Source organism: Buceros rhinoceros, unplaced genomic scaffold (assembly GCF_000710305.1).
Source record: "Buceros rhinoceros silvestris isolate BGI_N320 unplaced genomic scaffold, ASM71030v1 scaffold44661, whole genome shotgun sequence".
NCBI classification, from domain to species: Eukaryota; Metazoa; Chordata; class Aves; order Bucerotiformes; family Bucerotidae; genus Buceros; species Buceros rhinoceros.
In genome coordinates this window covers 8,744-26,515 of record NW_010396800.1, presented here as the reverse complement: position 1 = coordinate 26,515, position 17,772 = coordinate 8,744, and the positions used below count along the sequence as shown (strand labels likewise).

Genomic DNA, 17,772 nt, shown 5'->3' with positions numbered 1-17,772 from the left:
AACAAGACGATTCTGTGATCCTGTGATTTTCTGTGCTTATACTATGATGCTAAATCCTTTTGGTGACTGAGTTGACCTTCATTTCTGCACCTAGCAGGGGACTACGTGCTTAACTACAGAGAGGCAAACTAATACTGAAATGCAGAGTAAAGTGTACGCAGTGAAACGTATCAACCCCTCCAGTGACATGCTATGTGTAGAGTAAGACCTTGCTGCTCATTTTGTAACAAAACTGCTATCAGCCATAAACAAGCTGCAGCAGTGCTCACTTAGCTCTGCTTTATTTATTTCAGTGAGCGTGCAGATCCTAGGAATCCTTCAGTCAAACCCAGTATTGCTCAGTGCGCCAAATATCGGCCTCCACAACTGTGTAGTTGCCAGCTCACACAGCTTACTCCGATCTCAAATGTTTAATTTTAGCTCATAGGCGGATATCGTAACATCACCATTTTACGCAAGCAATGGTGGAGAAACCAGCCTTCATAGAGAGGAAATCATGGGGAAAAACATCAATAGAAAAGACCAAATCATTAAACTTTTAGAAGAGATGAGACAAAATAAGGTTCTGCAGTTTTGAAAAGACAAATCTTGTTTTCATAACATGGCGTTCAAGGCTTCCCTTTGTTAAATTCAATTTTAGAAACTTTTTCCATTTTTGACTTGCACATTTTTTTTAGAGGTAAGTTTTTTCGAATCATGTTAAGAAGCAAATGTTCAGAAAAAAATTCCTACCTATTTGGTTGGAAGGAGATTTTGTCATAGCCAGTAATCTCACATAGGTCCTTCTCTAAATCCTTGAAAAGCTGCTGATACCCTTCAGCTTGATCCAGGGGCACAAAAGGGTGGATGTTAGCGAACTCTTTCCATGAAATAGGCTATTTAATAAAATTTTTAAAAAAAGAAAGAAAAAAAGGTTCTGTAACAAAAAAATGCTGCAGACAACTCTGTTTTGTAGTTAAACTCTATGAAGGAAAGAAGCTGCCCTGTGCTCAAATAAAAATCAAACATTTCTAGAGCAGTAAGACAAGTTCCCAACTTCCTTCCATATTTCTGAGGATATGACTGTAAGATTTGTAAAGCAGCTAGAAGTTAGATACTGCAACACTGCATGAAGGAACAGGACTGTGATACCTAATTAAAAAAATTATTTCCATTGTTTTTTTAGAGTGGAGTCTTCAAAGCCACTCATTCTCCTGCTGCTGTTGCATTCCTACTGTGCTTTTCAGAGCTTTCTTCCCAGCAGCAAAGGAAGCTGATGACTTTAGCTACTTCTGAAACCACTTCCTTGGCTGAAGTCCTAGATCAAAAGCAGTCTTTACTTCTCTACAATGACACTGGCTAGACAGCTGACTCATGTGGGTCTCAAGTAAGACAGTATTATTGCAACTTACTGTAAGTTCAGCTGAACTATTGAGCTTCATTGTGCAGGACCCCTAAAAACACAAACACATTTGACAGTATTTAATATGATACATAAATATGTATTGGAGTACCTAATTTTCCTCTTTTTAGTGAATACTTACCAAAGGAATCATGCTGTGAACAAGGGAAATATCTTTGTTTTCTAATCTTTTCATGTACCGCACAATATTTGTCTCAGAGTGATAGCTGGAGAACACAAAATGTAGTGTTAAGGCAAGCAGATTAGCTATGCAGGCTGGTAGATCTGTACTCTAACACAGGAAAACCCATAAAAAAAAGAACTAAGACTGAGGATAATTTGTAGTATATACTATGCACTTCTTTCCAAATTGGTACTCCATGCTTGCTAAGAGCAATGTGGATAAAAATGCCTATTATCATTCACTCAGAAATGCTGTCAGTAAATATGGAATAGAAGGGCTGTAGTAAGTCTGCTGATGCTACATCCTCAAACAATAGCTTGTATGATGTAGCAGATTAATGGAAAAACACATTCCCCATGTGACCACCAGTATTGTTTTACATATTTAAGACATGATATCTAAAGATACCCAAAAATGCTCCTGTAAACAGATTATTTCGGAGCAAGAAGTGACTGCGTGAATACAGCTACAAAACTCTCAAATGACTTCTTTTGAAAGGAGATACATTCAGATTCCATTAAAATATCAGATAATACAGCAATTTCACAAACCTGTTGAAAACCTGATGTGTCAAGAATTTGGAAGTTCTTTTAAATGGTGTGCTAAGGATGCCTTTGGTTTCCTCACCCATACCCTCAGCAATTAGCTCCTTTGACACAAAGAAACATAAGAGTCAAATACTTTCACAGAAAGTTCGCTTTTCACTGTTAATTTCCATCAGAACTAGCTTATACTACTGGCTGATTTAATCAGCTATTTAGGTAAAAAAAAAACCAAACTAAGTTTATCAGTCTACTTGCCTCTATACATCTAGCATGACAACAGTATTATATTAAAACTGGGTACAGAAGTCCTCATCATGGACCTATTGCTGCTAATTATTAATGACATGCAACAAAAATTCCACTGGGGGAGAAACAATTAATTGACCACCATGTCCTAACCCTCACAAAACAAATCACAGCCTAAACACAAGAAGTCCAAGCTGACTCAAAGGTCTAAGAGTCACCATCAGAAAATGGCATTACTTGGTTATATAGATCATTGTTATCTCATACTGCCTCTTTCTTTAAGAGAGGATCTGAAATTCTCAGTATTTAACAAATGGCCGTCATATAGACAACCACTGTCCCAAGAGCCTTTTGCTTTTCACTACACTTCCGAAACATTCGGGTAATTTAATCTGCATGATCTATTGCCTACTTACAGCTGAAGACTCACAACCAAAAATCCATAATATGTCATCTAGGTCTTTCTCATTTACAGTTTCGTCAAGTGATACTCCAAGCTGTGGATAAAAAGCAACAGTAATTACTCAAAGCTCTTAATACCAGAGGCGTAATAAGTTTGTTTTGGTTGAGAAAAAATATTCCCAGGAGGAAAAAAATAGAAAAAAATCACCCTACCCAACAACATGCAAATGCAACTTCATTTTATGTAAGATACATAAATTTATTTTATTTACATAAAATTTCCAGTTGCTACCTTTCCCCTGCTCAACTATCCAAGCCAGATGGTTCACAAGCTTCAAGACTTGTGACCTCACTTCTACTGCTTCCAAGTGTTTCCCATCTAATAGGGAAATGACCCCTTTTTCTAGACCACCCCCTCCCCTCATTCCATTTTACAGAACATAGTAGACTTTGCCAAGAGTCCTCACTGCCTACCAAAATGTCGTTTAGATTTCAATTTGCCTCCAAACACTGCCACAGGATCCGAATTCTGGGGGACACCTAGCATTTCACCCGTAAGCTTTAGAGTCTCTCCACTCTAGCTCTTAATAGCACATTTAACATTAAACAATTAGATAATCTCTTTAGATAGGCGTAAAATGAAAATGCAAGTATTATTTCTGGAAGATCGGTACATCACTTAAAACCAACTTCATTCTTTGTATTTATAGCTGACTGATACATCTGAGCAAACTACGAGAAGTCTTAAATAATTTTGCACTGGTTAGCACATGTAATGACTAGAAACTTAATGCAGAAAAAGTCATCCTACAAAATTTCTGAAAGGTTTAGGGAGTTGCTTACTCTGCCATCATTATAAATCCGAAAATTTATCTTTCTAAGAGCTGCCCTGTCCAAAACCTCTTTGACTGAGCATCCACACGCGATCGTCAAGGTATCAAAGAACAGATCATGATGTAGTTTATGACCAGCTCGCCTGAGACCTATAAAAAACGGTAAGTTACTTCTATTAGCTGCATACTGTATTGCTTGCTTACACAGTACTTGCATAACAACACTATCAATCTCATAAGTAAATGCTTTTATACAATAAAGAAAAATATTCCCCTTGTGTACAGAGTAGTAAAATCACCCGCTTTTTAGTAAAATGTCACCACAGATGAAATGCATCTAAATCAGATTCAGACCTAATTAATAGTGCAGATTGAGTCCAGGGACGATCCTTCTGATATGTCGAACTGGTAATATATACAGTACCAGTCCTGGTATATGAATGCAATAAGGACAAAATCCCAGGTCCATAATGAAAAAGTTTTTTATATAAATGGCTATTAACCATCATGGAGCTTGCCATAACAAAGTTTAGAGTCTTAGGGCTTTTCACAGCAGCAAAAGGTCTTCCAGCTAAGCTGGCAAACAAAGCACGGGTAATTGTGGCAATCATTCCTGAATTCCCAGTATTCCAGGTCTGCATAGCTCCTTCTGACAGCAATGATAGTCATGCCGGAGGAAAAAACCTCCCAGACCACATAGTCCACCTGCAGTCATAATTTTTTGCTGCAGATTCTGCACTTTTGGTCACCTGTTGAGCTTTGGGATTTCAGTCTTCATAGTAGGTATGATATTCCACCCAGCTTAATTGAAATGTTTCTATTTCTTTAAGCTTGTTACTTATTTTTGCTATGTTATTAGTAGTCTTTATGGACTTCTGTGTGTAAACTAAGATGGTCCAGCAAGTGAAGTACAGATCTAGCAGCTGGAAAACAGCATTTGAATCTCATTATCTAGAGCCTCACTGTGTAGGTTTCTGCTGGTTTCCCACAGAAACAGAAGCAAGGCTTGCAAGCTCGTATCACATAGCCGTCTGATTCTTGGATGTCATTATCAGAAGTACACAAAAACATTAACTATTAATTTTGTATTAGAATGTTCTCTCTAGAGTTGAGAGAACACACATCAGCTGGCAAAAAAGCTCCATGAAGTTTATTTAAGATGATGTATTATTTAAGAAGGTGTAAGTGTTTAAGAACAGTTTCTGCAAAAATTAAACGCTCACCTTCAGCCAAGATTAGAGTAGCACTGTGTACCCGTCTTGCAATATGCATTAATCCATCAGACCCATGGTATACACCAAACATGGCTGCCATGTTAGCCAGAAGAGCCTAGGATCCAAATTCAGTTTAGGACATTATCATTATTGCTTTTGTTGTTGTTATTGTTATTATTGCTACTACAGTGATAGTTTACTGGAGAGTTTCTCTGGCACCCAGCCAGGGACAATCACACATCCTCAGCTGACGTTATACTTGATTACCTGTTGCCTACAACACACAAGGCGGCAAAGGGAGAATACTTTTTATGGCACTGTAAGCACGGATTATGAACTCAATGCCCTTTCAATGCAACTACTGTCGGCAACTAACATGAACCTAAATTCAACCACTGCGACAAAGATGTCCGAAGGCTGAAGTAAAGCTAGTCTCACAGGAAACTTACTGTTTAGGACTGGCGCAAAGCATCTGTGGAGCATCTCATGAACACTGAGATCATTTTAATATTAATAATCTCTCCTCAAAATCTAGCTCTTAACAACCTTAAGAGCATGAGTAAAGCATTGATAGAAGCAAAAAATACGAACTTGTCAGGCTGAAGGTCTGTGGAGTCATGTTGAAGATAACTATATTGGACAATTACTTACTTAATCATGACATCTCTTTGGTGATGTAGTATTTTTGCATCAAATCACACAGATAAAAATTTGAACAAGTTTTGTGACAAATTTGTGACAATGTGAACAAGTAGTTCTAGAATTTACAAATGGATTTTTTTTTTTTTTTTTGCCTTGAGCGGACAATTTCAGGTCGTTAGAATTATGTTCTGTTTTATGAAGGTACCTGTCTCATTCATAACAAACACAGCACTACTGCGCGGTGTTCACCCTATGAGACAGATGGACTCATGACACCACATGAATTCATGCCTGCTCTTTACAGAGGAAAAAGATACGAATACCCTCTTTTCAAGCAGGGTTCCATTTTTCAAAGGGCTCAGAACAAATGCACAAACACCAAAATATTTCAACATTCTTCATTTTTCCAGTAAAAACCCTCAAAAGTAAAGCTGACTCAAATTACTGTGATGTTAGGACTACAAACGTATGGTTTAATTTGTTCCTTTCTACACTGAAAATAAAGAATGACAAGTTACCTGTGCTGTGCAGATGTTGCTGGTGGCCTTATCCCTCCTGATATGCTGCTCTCGTGTTTGCAAAGCAAGTCGGTACACTTCCTTTCCATTTGCATCTCTAAGTCACAAGCAAAAACGTAGCTTCTGTTACTTTAAAATTATAGTAATTTAAGACAATGGCCTCTAGGCACCTGAAACTAGTTATCTGCCCTCAGAGACAGAAAGGTGCTGGAGAGTGAAGCCTACCTAAGTCAGGGCAGCTGTGATATCAGAGAGTGAGACTAAAGTCTCTAGATTGCCGTTTACATCATGGCTGGCAAATGTGTCTGTTCAGGTATAGTACACAGGGAGTCTTCTAAGCATACTGAACCGGAACTTGGTATCTGTCTTAAAATGCCAGAGATTATTGCAACTTCTTTAACTGAATAGCAATCCAGAACTTAATTTGAACACTGAAAGGGCAGCACCTTTTCTGATGATACCAAGTAAGAGCACGTTGAGTTTGTATATAAAAATACCATTCTACAAGGTTGCATGAGATAACTGAAAGGACTCTGGCCATTCCATCCTTTAAGAGATCCTTTTGTAGGGTTTCTAATATGGTAAAAGTGGAGACGTAAGAGCCAATCTAATATCCTTTAAAAGTGTGAAAACTTTCAGAACCACCACAAAAAGAAATGGGCAAAATATGTATCCATATACACAATATATACAAATAATTATGTTCGTACATATGTGGGTGTATAGCTAGACTACTTGCCTCAAGTACTTGTGCACAAGTTATATGATACTCTAAATCATTTTTGCTCTAGTAGTTGTTTGCCTATTTTGACTACATGGCTTAGTCCATTCAGAGGGCCTTGACAGGTTGGTGAAATGGGCTGACAGGAACCTCATTAAGTTCAGCGAGGGAAGTCCAAAGTGCTGCATGTGAAGAACCTCACGCACCAGTACATGCTGGGGGCCGCCTAGCTGAAAGCAGCTTGGCAGAAAAGACCCTGGGGGTCCTGGAGACACTAAGTGGAACATGAGCCAGCCTCGCACCCATGCAGCGAAGAATGTAAATGGTATCCTGGGCTGCATTAGGCAAAGCTTTGCCAATAAGTCAAGAAAAGTGATCCCCACCCTCTCCTCAGCAGTGGTGAGGCCACACCTTGAATATAGTGTCCAGTTCTGGGCTTCTCGTTACAAGAGATGTAGGGAGATACTGGAGAGAATCCAGTGAAGAGCCACAAAGATATGGAAAGGACTGGGCTATCTCTCCTATGAGGAAAGGCTGAAAGAGCTGGGATGTTTCAGCCTGGAGAAGAGAAGGCTCAGGGAGGACTTCATCAATGTATATAAATACCTGAAGGGAGGGTGCAAAGAGAACGGAGACAGGTTTTATCAGCAGTGCCCAGTGACAGGACCAGAGGCTATGGGTGCAGACTGAAACACAAGAGGTTCCTCCTGAACATGAGGAAACACTTTTTCACTGTGAGGGTGACTGAGCCCTTGGCACAGGTTGCGCCAAGGTTGTTCACGTTTCATTCGACACAAATGCAATTCTTCAAACTTGCTTCCTAAAAATTGAAGGCAACTTCTATTCTCTCAGTTTTCAAGAAAAAAGTACACCACCACTGTTGTTCAGCTGTTGTTCATAAAGGCTGCAGGAGATGGTAACAAGGTGTTTTATTTTGATTTTCCTGAAGACGTTAACAGCAAAGGCAGCCCTTACCTTGTAACTCCCACCATTCTGCCTGGCATCATTCTCACTAGATTCTCCTTGACAGCAAAGAATGCTGCGTGGGGTCCCCCGTAGCAGAGTGGCACGCCAAACCTCTGGGAGTTACCCAGGACAACATCTACCCCAAACTCTCCAGGAGGCTTCAGAATACAGAGCGCCAGAAGATCAGTAGCGCAGCAGGCGAGAGTCTGAGAACAGAAACGCAGAGAGTCAGCCTCTTCTCAGAAAAGTGTTTGCACGGGAGCTAAGTTTCAACAAGATACAGCTTCACACAGTTCAAATCACTTGCACAGCGCTGAGGTGCAATGTTTGTAATGGGTGTAATGGTTATCCCTTAGCTGGAGCTGAAGAGTATCTCATCTAACACTTAAGTTTCTGTGACTATGGCTCTTTGATGCATCAGACTGAAGTCTGTGAGACTGACTAAGATTCACTTTACCCCGTTCTGATGAGCTCTTTCAACAAGTTCAGAGAAGTCTTCCACCTTCCCTTCCGTGTCTGGATACTGAAATAATACCCCACTGACATCCTTTCCACTGAAATCCATCTCACGGGCTAATTTGAGCTCAGTAATAACACCTGTATAACTGGAAAACAAAAACAAGCAGAAGACAACTTATTCAAAACACCACCTTCCTTGGAGTGATATTTAATGATATTTTCATGGACTCATATATGACCTTTTTCTTTAACATAAACAGAGTAGATCCTGGTTTACAGCACTAAACACTGATAATGTTTCATGTCATGGTATGTGGTAGTCAAGAATGCATTTGATATCATCAACAGAAATATGGAGCAAAGCAGAGCAGAGGATGCATAAGCTGCCTGATACCAAGACTTTGCTGCCTGTCAATGTTTAACTTTGAGATCCCAGTCACATTTCTAGAAGATGGTTTCTTTAAACTGCAAATTTAAAATGGATTTAGCTTTCATTAGAAGATAAGTTTTGCTATCTAGGGTAATTCATTTCCTAGTTAAAAAAATGACCAGACTGAATCCAATAACCAAATGTATGTATTTGCACAAATAACTTAAGGAAAAAATTAAATATTCTCTTTTTATAAGATGTTTAGTCTCTTTTTAAACATCTTTAATTACTTTGCAGTTGCATTTGAATGGAAAAGTAGAAGCAATACCAAATGTTAACAGATTTATGCTTCTATTTTCCAAAGAAAGGATAATCCTATACTCAAAAACCGTTACATACATAGTGAAGAGGCTCAGATTAGAAATTATTCAATGTTAAGTCAAGAACTATGGCGGAAAATGGAGAAAAACATTACTTTGCTCTAGTTTGGACCACTGCTATAGTTTGAGGGTGGCATCGGGCATCTACGTAGAACTTCCTTCTTTTGTTGTGCCTGTTAAAAGGAAAAAAAGGGTTACATATCAAGATTATATTGTTTTCCATGAAAATGAAATTAATTGGGTTTCTAAATGTGTCCCAAATTAAAAGGCAGTTGTAGATTTTGGTTGCCATAACCAGATTAAGTGTAAGACTGAACGAAGGCTTTGGTCCATTAAAAGTAAGAAAGTCCATTTCAGACACTCACATGAGATTCATAGGTGACAAAAAATTAAAACAGACCATGAAACAGAACCAGAAGCCAACTTAGGAAGCTGCAGAAATGCCTCCATGCACACATACTCTTTTAAAGGAATACAGCTGTGGACATTAATACAGATTTTCAGTGTTGCCCCTGATAACCAAACATGAGACATCAAAGCAGTAAAATGAAGACTAAGACAACTGCCTAGCTTTCTCTGGTAAACCTGATTTTATGCCAGACTGATGCTGAACAATTGAAGAGTTACAACCTGGTCTCTGCTGTGCGATCTCCTTCATGATATGCAGTACTACAGTAACCTTCAATCTTCTTTCAGATTTCATTTGACATGCAGATCCCTTTCAAATGTCCCTACAGTAAAGATCCCTGAAAGTAAATTTGGATATACCAGTAACAGTTTCATTTTTAGCAACTTAGGAATGACGTAATTCAGTGGTTTGTAAAGCTCCTTTTATCCACTAGTGGAAAAAAAAATTCACATCTTCAGTGTTCATGCACACAAGAGATTCATGCCACAGACCATTAGGTGATGTGAGAAAAGTTCCTCTGCACCCCCGCAGAGAGAAGCAATGGCAGGTGGGGGAGCGCAAATAACAGCCTGTCCCTGCTGCTCCCAGGCCCCTCACAGGAGATATCAGCCCATCAGAGTGCCATCTCCACAAGCACAGAGGAGCAGAGAGGCCACAAAGGAGGTGGGAACTCAATTAATTAAGGCAAAAAGACACACTGTCTGGGCTCCCCCCAGTGGGGGAGAGATTTTGGGATGCAGAGGAAGAGCATTTAGGGATTGCAAGGGCTTATTATGAAATATTTAGGGATACAGCCAAATCGTTCTGGGAGGAACAAGTGTATGAAAATAGAGGTGTAAGGGGGTAAACAGGGCAAGTCATACATAAATAGTTGCTGGTTGATGCAACCAACTAGTGCAGTCTGTCCTCTCTTCTTGTTAAATCCCTTTCTGATTCTCTTAATGAGGGGACTCTGTATTCTGAGAGGGGGGTGGGTGCCAGCAACTGGAGTAAGACCATGGAGGATTCACATGGTGCAGCAACTGGAGTGACCTGAGTGAGCTGGAGCTGCATCTCAGCCATAGGGGCTCGTGCGTCTGTGGTGAGAGCAGGAGGAGCAGGTATGTGTCTGGGTGCCAGCAGCTGGGCTGGTACCACAGGCAGGGCAACTAGACTTTCTCCAGCAAGACCATGTGCCTGTTGTGCAGAGTCCAGAACTGGACCAGTACTCCAGGTGTGGCCTCACAAGTGCTAAAGCGAGGGCCAGGACCACCTCCATTGACCTGCTGGCAACACTCGCCTTCTTTGCAGGCTCGTGTTCAACTTGGTGACCCCAGAACCCTGAAAGGCCTTTTCTGCGAAGCTGCTTTCCAGCTTGCAAGCCCCCCAGCATGTAAATCATACGGCTGGGGCTGTTCCTCCCCAGGTACAGCACTTTGCACTTCCCCTTGTTGAGCTTCATGAGGTTCCTGTCAGCCCATTTCTCCAGCCTGTCAAGGTCTCTCTGGATGTCAGCATAACCCTCTGGCCTGTCAGCTGATCCTCCCAGTTTTGTGTCATCAGCAAGCTTGCTCAGGATACACTGCCATTTCCAATTCACCTCACTCTCTCCTCATCCAGCCTATACTTCCTCAGCTTCTCTGTGAGGATTTAAGGGAGACTGTCAGCATAGACAACACCCACTACCCTCCCCAAGCCAGCTCCCCAAGCTCGCTCTACCAAGCCAGCCAATTCATCGTAGAAAATTATCAGGTTGGTCAAGCGCAACTTCCCTTGCGTAACTTCTGATTACCTTCTTGTCTTTCACGTGCCTGGAAATGGCTTCCAGTTGTTCCATCAGCTTCAAGGGATCGAGGTGAGGCTGACTGGCTGGTAGTTCCCTGCATCCTCATTCCTGCCCTTCCTGAAGTCATGAGTGACATTTGCTTTCCTCCAGTGCTGAGGCACCTCTCCCAGTCGCCACGATTATTGTTCAGAGATAATCGAGAGTGCCCTCACAATGGCATCGGGCGGCTCCCTCAGCACTCATGGATGCATCACATCAGAGATCCGTGGACTTGCGTATGTCCAGTTTAAGTACTCTCTAACCTGACCCTCCTCCACCACGGGTAAGTCTTCCTTGCCTTCCCCTGGTCTCCAGGTCCTTAGGTTTCTTAAGGCCTTAGATGTTTGAGTTAAGCATTCACATCAGCACTGGCAGCTTCTCTGGGGGTGTAACAACATGGGCTATAGTCGTTTAGTGATCTTGCCCACAATGGAAAGGCCACACTCAACTTGGACCCACTGACCTATCAATGCCTACATAAGAGAGACATCTTTCGAACTCAAAAATGCTGCTTTGATTTAACCATACATTTAAACATAGTACCTGTGACATAACTGCATGGCTTCTGCGGCAGCTGTCCCCTCATCCAGCAAAGATGCATTAGCCACGTCCATTCCTGTAATATCGCACACCATAGTCTGGTAATTCAACAAGCTCTCCAGCCTGCCCTGGGAGACCTCAGGTTGGTAAGGTGTATACTGGGTAACCCTGCAAGAAAAAAATCTATGAGTTTGGGTCTGGGAAAATAAATGTGTAACAGAATTATCACAGAATCATAGAATGATTTGGGTTGGAAGGGACCTTCAAAGGTCAGCTAGTCTAACCCCCTTGTAGTGAGCAGGGACATCTTCAACAAGATCAGGTTGCTCAGAGCCCTGCCCAGGCTGATCTGGAACGTTTCCAGGGATGGGGCATCTACCACCTCTCTGGGCAACCTGTTACTGAATTATGCTAATATGTAACTATGTCATCGCAAAAATAAATCATAAAGCATACTTCACTAACATGACAGTTTGTTAGAAAACCCTTTTTTTCACATGGCTGTAATTTATTATGGTCCTGAAAGCATCTTCTCTTCTGGTATTGATTTGGCTTTTTACAGGAGAATTCTATTTCTCCATTTTGATAAGATAAATTAACTTTAAAACAGAGGTGTGAGTGGATTTTGGGGAAGTAGGTACTGCCTGTGAGCGAAATGAGTCAAATTGCAATATTAAAATGAGAAGCCTTAGCTCAATCCCATCTAGATATTGCCATTATCTTTCAGTGTGGTCGTTGAAGCCCTTTACTTGCCAAGTCTTTTCCACTCTTACAGATAAAAGTCAGCTGGCATGCCACAGGATCAAGCTCAGAAATACAGAACTTCATCTGAAGTGACAGTTTCCATGTGTTATTGAAGGGTGAAGACCGATTTAAATTTTATCTGTTGTCATTTGGAGAACGAAACAGTAGAGGCAACATAAGGAATTCCTTAGAAAAGGCAACAATCTGAGGGTAACGCTCCATCACAATAGCCAAGAAAAACAAGCAGCATGTGTCCAGGGATGAAAGGCACGAACAGAGATCAGACTCTCCTCTCACTGCTGGAAATTTGGGTACTGGATTCCACAACGGTTCATGATAGGCTTTATGCCAGCTGCATTCTTTGTAGACTTTGTAACTCTTTGGTTTAGTTTAGTGTTTTGCCCTTCCTCATGCTACTCTCAAAAACACTTGTATGAAGTATATACCACCTTCAACATCCTGATAAAGGTTTTAAAAGAAAACCTGGCAGCAAAGCAAGAAGTATCCAGGAAGCATGCCTTCAGCCAAAAAGTAGGCCACTCATCAAAAGACCTGGCTTACAGAAGAGAAGAAGCTTTTGTACTTCAGAGCTGGGTTTGGTCTAGGTTGAGCAACAAAACAAAAAGACTATATATTAACTGCAAGATTAACATTAATTCTTTATAATAAAGTTAGCTCTCACCTCCATGTAAAGATTCAGAAAGTTTCATTATCCTCCAAAATCCAATTAACTAGTTCTTGATTAGTATTTGCAGGTGTACAGTCAATAAGATCTAAGACTAAGCCTAATGCATTTCTTAATACATAGTAAGTTCTAGCAAAACAGTTCACCATATATCTACCTTAGTGATTTTTTTCTATATTTGCACTGAATCTCTGGAAATTTAATGTATTGATAATCAATACAATAATTTGATATTGTTATAAATTAGGCTCTCACCATTTTAGACACCTGCAAGACTAATTTCATATAATGGCAGAGCTAGAATTGATTTGGATCTCCAGTTACACAGACAATTCTTTTTGAGATCTTACAATTAATAAGGTGAAATAAACTTACAGTAAGGACAGACCACTAGTAAAATTCAAAACCATCATACATGATCCACAGAAAAAAGACAATTCACACATCCAACAATACTGGAAAACTGAGACTGGATTTTAGTCATGAATATATAGAATTTTCAAAATCATCAAAAACTGAAATTAACTGAAATAAAACAAAACACAACCAAAAAGCTGTATTTAATTTAAATACGTACATATATCAATATTGCAATGTAGAAAGTTACTAGAGTAAAGCTGCACAAGTAGGAGCCATCCAACTGCAAGCACTTCCATCCTGCCCGTAGCATTTCCAATTGCCGTTCTGTATACAGAGATCCAGATGCATCCTTTGGCACTTTATGGATCTTTGAAGAGCAGTTATAAGGGTTTTCCTAAAACAGTATCTTTTCCATGGGTTTGAGAAAACTGGATAGTCATATGATAGGGCGTGGAGACAGATTAGTTTCTACTCACTGAATTTACTGCCAATTCAGCATGCTTTGCAGTTGCTGGCGCAGCTTTCTGTAGCTGGTCTACAAGCAGAAATCAGCTGCGTAATGTTTATAAGATTTTTGCATGGTATGCAGTAATTTGCAGAATGCAATGCACAGGTGCCAAGTGCTACCAGCTAATAAGTTTAATAAGTTACACTACTGATGTAAAGATTGCCAGCGCCCTTGGTACAGGTACTGTATTCTCGCATATTTAATGTCTGGGAGCAAAGGCATCAAGTGAGCTGTACTTTGAATCACGCTGCATTGTACGGTATTATTGTGACTTCAAAGGCCTTCTTGATTTTAAAGGCCTGATAGGTATTTTTATCCCTTTAAGCCCCCAAAATAAATACTACGCTGTTTTGACATCTGTGTTAATAAGAAGCCTATATGTAAGCTTATTTCTGGAATCAAATATTCTTCACATCTTCGGTTATTCATTTACATTCACGGCAGTGCACACAATTAATTTGGTATGCTACTTGGGAAAGAGGTCAGCACATTGGGCGTGAAAAAAAGAGTAATGAATATGTTAATAGGGGGTACAGCAAAATAAGGACTATGCAGCCATACCAGGAGACAGATGGCAGGTATTCACGCATTTCAGGGGTCTGTGCTGAAAGTCACATAACTGGTGGCATGCCCCCAAATAAATCCTTCTGTCTGCATTTTACAGTTGAGGTGTTCTAAGGATAAAGTGTGTAAGTTACACACTGGCCTGTTGTTTATTTAAACGGAAAAAACACAGGAATGTTTTTGCTAATAGCAACGAGTATATGGAAAATACTTCTAAGTCTTCTATCCCATGTTAGCATGGAAGTGTTAGCCACGGGTTTCTAGGAAAAAGGAAGTAAGCACCCAGTAACCAAAACCAAAAGTAAATAAAGTTATCAAAAATAGGGGATACTTATCCTCTACCTCCTGCGACTAAGTCAAATCCCTCACACAAGAGACTGGATTTTTAACTGCAGCATTTCAGATCCACAGAATGATTTCTCTGCTTGTTCTCTAGCCTTCAATCAAAGTGTCCTTTGGATAAAACGTTACCTGCAAAATATCTGCTCCCAAGTGTTTTGAAATAGCTTCTTCCCTGAATACTGAAGTAGTTAAAATGGGATTCAGGCTTAAAAGAAAAAGACACCTATGCTTTTCAAAAGCTACCAGTATAAGGAATGCGCCAACGCTGACTTCCCAGGCACCTACTAGTGCACAGTTTTTGTCAGACAGTTTTATCTCACAGTAATTAAGCTATTCAGCTTCTATTGTGGACAGAGATATTACAGACCATTGTCTGAATGCTTCCACAAGTTTTGAAACTCCAACAGCACCGAGTATTTTCTTAACAGAATCTGGGTCTTGGGTAAGACTTTTGTGGCAACCAAGAAAGCAGTGTGAGTCAGTAGTCTCATTTTCAGAAGAAAATACATTTTGTCCTAAACAGTTTCCTCCTGAAATCGACTCCTTTGCTTCCTACCTCCTCCTTGCAAGTTTAAGCATCCTAAATACTGTGAAGTCCTTCACTTTCAAGTTCACAGACTTCTAAAAACAGTCTTTTATAAAATTACATTGTACACCAATGCAAGCCCTGCTCTAATGAATGCCAAGCAATGAGAAGCTATGAGTCATGCGAGAGAGGCAGAACTGATCAGAAAAGAAAAGGCTGCGCTTGCAGCATTTCCCTTAGGAGCTGCAAAGTGAAGTGTGTCAGCACAGCAAGAGTAAGGAGAGGTCTGATTTCTCGAACAGTTTCTGTGAAGTCTGTATAGCTGCTTTTGCACAGTCACACACACCCTCTCACAAACAAACATTTTGACCTTCACTTTAGCCATCCGTAAGTTTAGCTTTTAGCCATCTACTTTGACTTTACTGGACCCTTTGAGAACAGATTTCTGGAAAGGATCTTCCAAATGTTCTATTAACACTATATAATTTAGGAGTAAAAATATGCAGTTTGTTTTGTTCACTTTTTGACTGTACCTATTATTGCCTCTAGCAACTGATCATCTATTTTGCAGCACTGTACCTAAGTATTTAGATTGTGTATGTTGCAAAAAAGTGGGTGGGGATAAGGCCAAATAAGGCTCTGTGTACATGTACTGCATAGATTCCTTGAGTCCAAACAGTGCAACTTTGTCATCAGTTCAAACGTCTGAGATACAAATAGAGCAGATATGTGTAGAAATACGTAGGTCACTCCAAAAATAATGCCTCCTATTTACGTCGTATTTCCATGGGAACTACAGCAGATACAGAGAGCACAGTAACACTGTTCAATAGAGCAAACCCTCAGCTACACAACACTGATTTTCGACATGGTCCCCACCATGGGCTGTGCATTGCCACCAGCAATGAACAAGACCCTGTGTGCCACACTTGTTTAAAAATCTGCACCAGGGGAGGGGACCCACCGTCACTGTTGCCACTGCTGGAGTGCGCCGCCACCCACCACCTCGCTGTGCTGACACCCACTGCTTGGTCTCCATAAACGTTCAGCAAGTGTTGATGAATGTCAGTGGGTGCAATTTTGTGTGCATGGAGGAATTCAACTACATCTCTTTGTTTCATTCACACTGCCACGTCAGATGCTGTTTTGACAGAGTGCCCCTCTGCTGCCGTCTGTCACGCGGCAACAAGATTTAACAGGATATTGGTGGGAAGGTTCAACCTCTACTGCCATGCCCCACCAACAACTGCCTCTGACGTCTTGAGCCAACAGAATAATAAAATAGGAGGCATTACTTTCAGAGCGGCTCTTGTACATAGACTGGGAGGTCTACAGGTAAACCTAGACCCATTTATGGCAAGCCAAAGAACAAAAACATAGCATGTAAGTAACGACGGCTTTTTACACTGACTAATTTGACTCTTTGGTTGGTTGGTTGTAGGTTTTTTATATGTATATATACAACCTTTAAATACTGCCTTGATAAAAATAATTCAGTTATAAAGATGACAGCTATTGCTTTAAAACAGTACAAAGAAAAGGATGCCACTGTCTAGAGGTAAGCCAACCTCTAAATGAAATGAGACAATGCAGGGTATCAGTGGCATTTGGGTCTGTTTGGAAGTGAGATTCCACATTAAATTTATAGTTTTTCTGTAGCATAATTTCTGAGTTACAGTTCTTTAGAGAAAAGTCAACCTAAATGGGTATTTATAATCAAACTTGGCGCCTTTATCAGGAAAAGTCCATCAACAGACAAAACCCTATTGTTATTTAAATTAATACTGTTCATAAGGCATAAATCATTGCATTAAAATATTTTCCTTTTAATTTAATTGGGAAAAAAACCAATCCCAAACCAATAACATTCAAATTCAAGCCTGTCAGACAGGCTATTCTTTTGCTTATCACAAAAACCTGCAATATCAGCTGGGTGATGAGAACAAAGTACAATATTCTCAGCCTCTTCATAAATGCATTCTCAAGTACTGCTGTCTACCTGTTTTCAGGCACCAGTGAATTATTTGTTCAGACAAGACCACACGTTATGGATACACATTCCAACTCTTGAAGGGCTCTGGTTTCACAAAAATCAAGAAAGAAATACCAAGAGAAGAGCCTTTAAAATTTTCAAGGCTTCTTACTTCCTCACAGAAAACCACAATCAGAGTATTGCATAGTATTTAACTACCTCCACCCAAAATTGCAGACACCAGTTAAGGAGAGAGCCAGTTTAAATTCAAGCAGAAGTTAGGAAAGAATGGCTTCAGTTTAGGAGTCTGCACACTTTTTTAAAGAAGTAAATATTCTTGTATTAGTTCATAATAAACAGGACCTGTGAACAGAAGTCACAAAAATCAATTAATTATTTTCCAGAAAAAGCATAGTCTAAGTAAAAAACATTCTTCTTCCTCTCTACCTTCAGCAGG

At 40.1% G+C, this 17,772-nt stretch overlaps 1 protein-coding gene across 1 annotated transcript in view; it reads right to left on the bottom strand.

Annotated features, from left to right (window-relative positions):
• Positions 1–732: 732 nt before the first annotated feature.
• The window catches only part of LOC104502078 (glycine dehydrogenase (decarboxylating), mitochondrial), a gene marked incomplete at its 3' end in the record, with an annotated part of 17,441 nt that continues 401 nt past the window's right edge, over positions 733–17,772 (bottom strand). The window contains exons 2-13 of the mRNA XM_010145993.1: positions 11,618–11,782; positions 8,957–9,034; positions 8,110–8,257; positions 7,662–7,858; positions 5,966–6,062; positions 4,815–4,920; positions 3,602–3,741; positions 2,773–2,853; positions 2,117–2,214; positions 1,524–1,608; positions 1,392–1,433; positions 733–875 (exon numbers count right to left, since the gene is read on the bottom strand). Of these exons, the coding sequence (XP_010144295.1) occupies positions 733–875; positions 1,392–1,433; positions 1,524–1,608; positions 2,117–2,214; positions 2,773–2,853; positions 3,602–3,741; positions 4,815–4,920; positions 5,966–6,062; positions 7,662–7,858; positions 8,110–8,257; positions 8,957–9,034; positions 11,618–11,782 (1,380 nt within the window). The remainder of the gene's footprint in view (positions 876–1,391; positions 1,434–1,523; positions 1,609–2,116; positions 2,215–2,772; positions 2,854–3,601; positions 3,742–4,814; positions 4,921–5,965; positions 6,063–7,661; positions 7,859–8,109; positions 8,258–8,956; positions 9,035–11,617; positions 11,783–17,772) is intronic.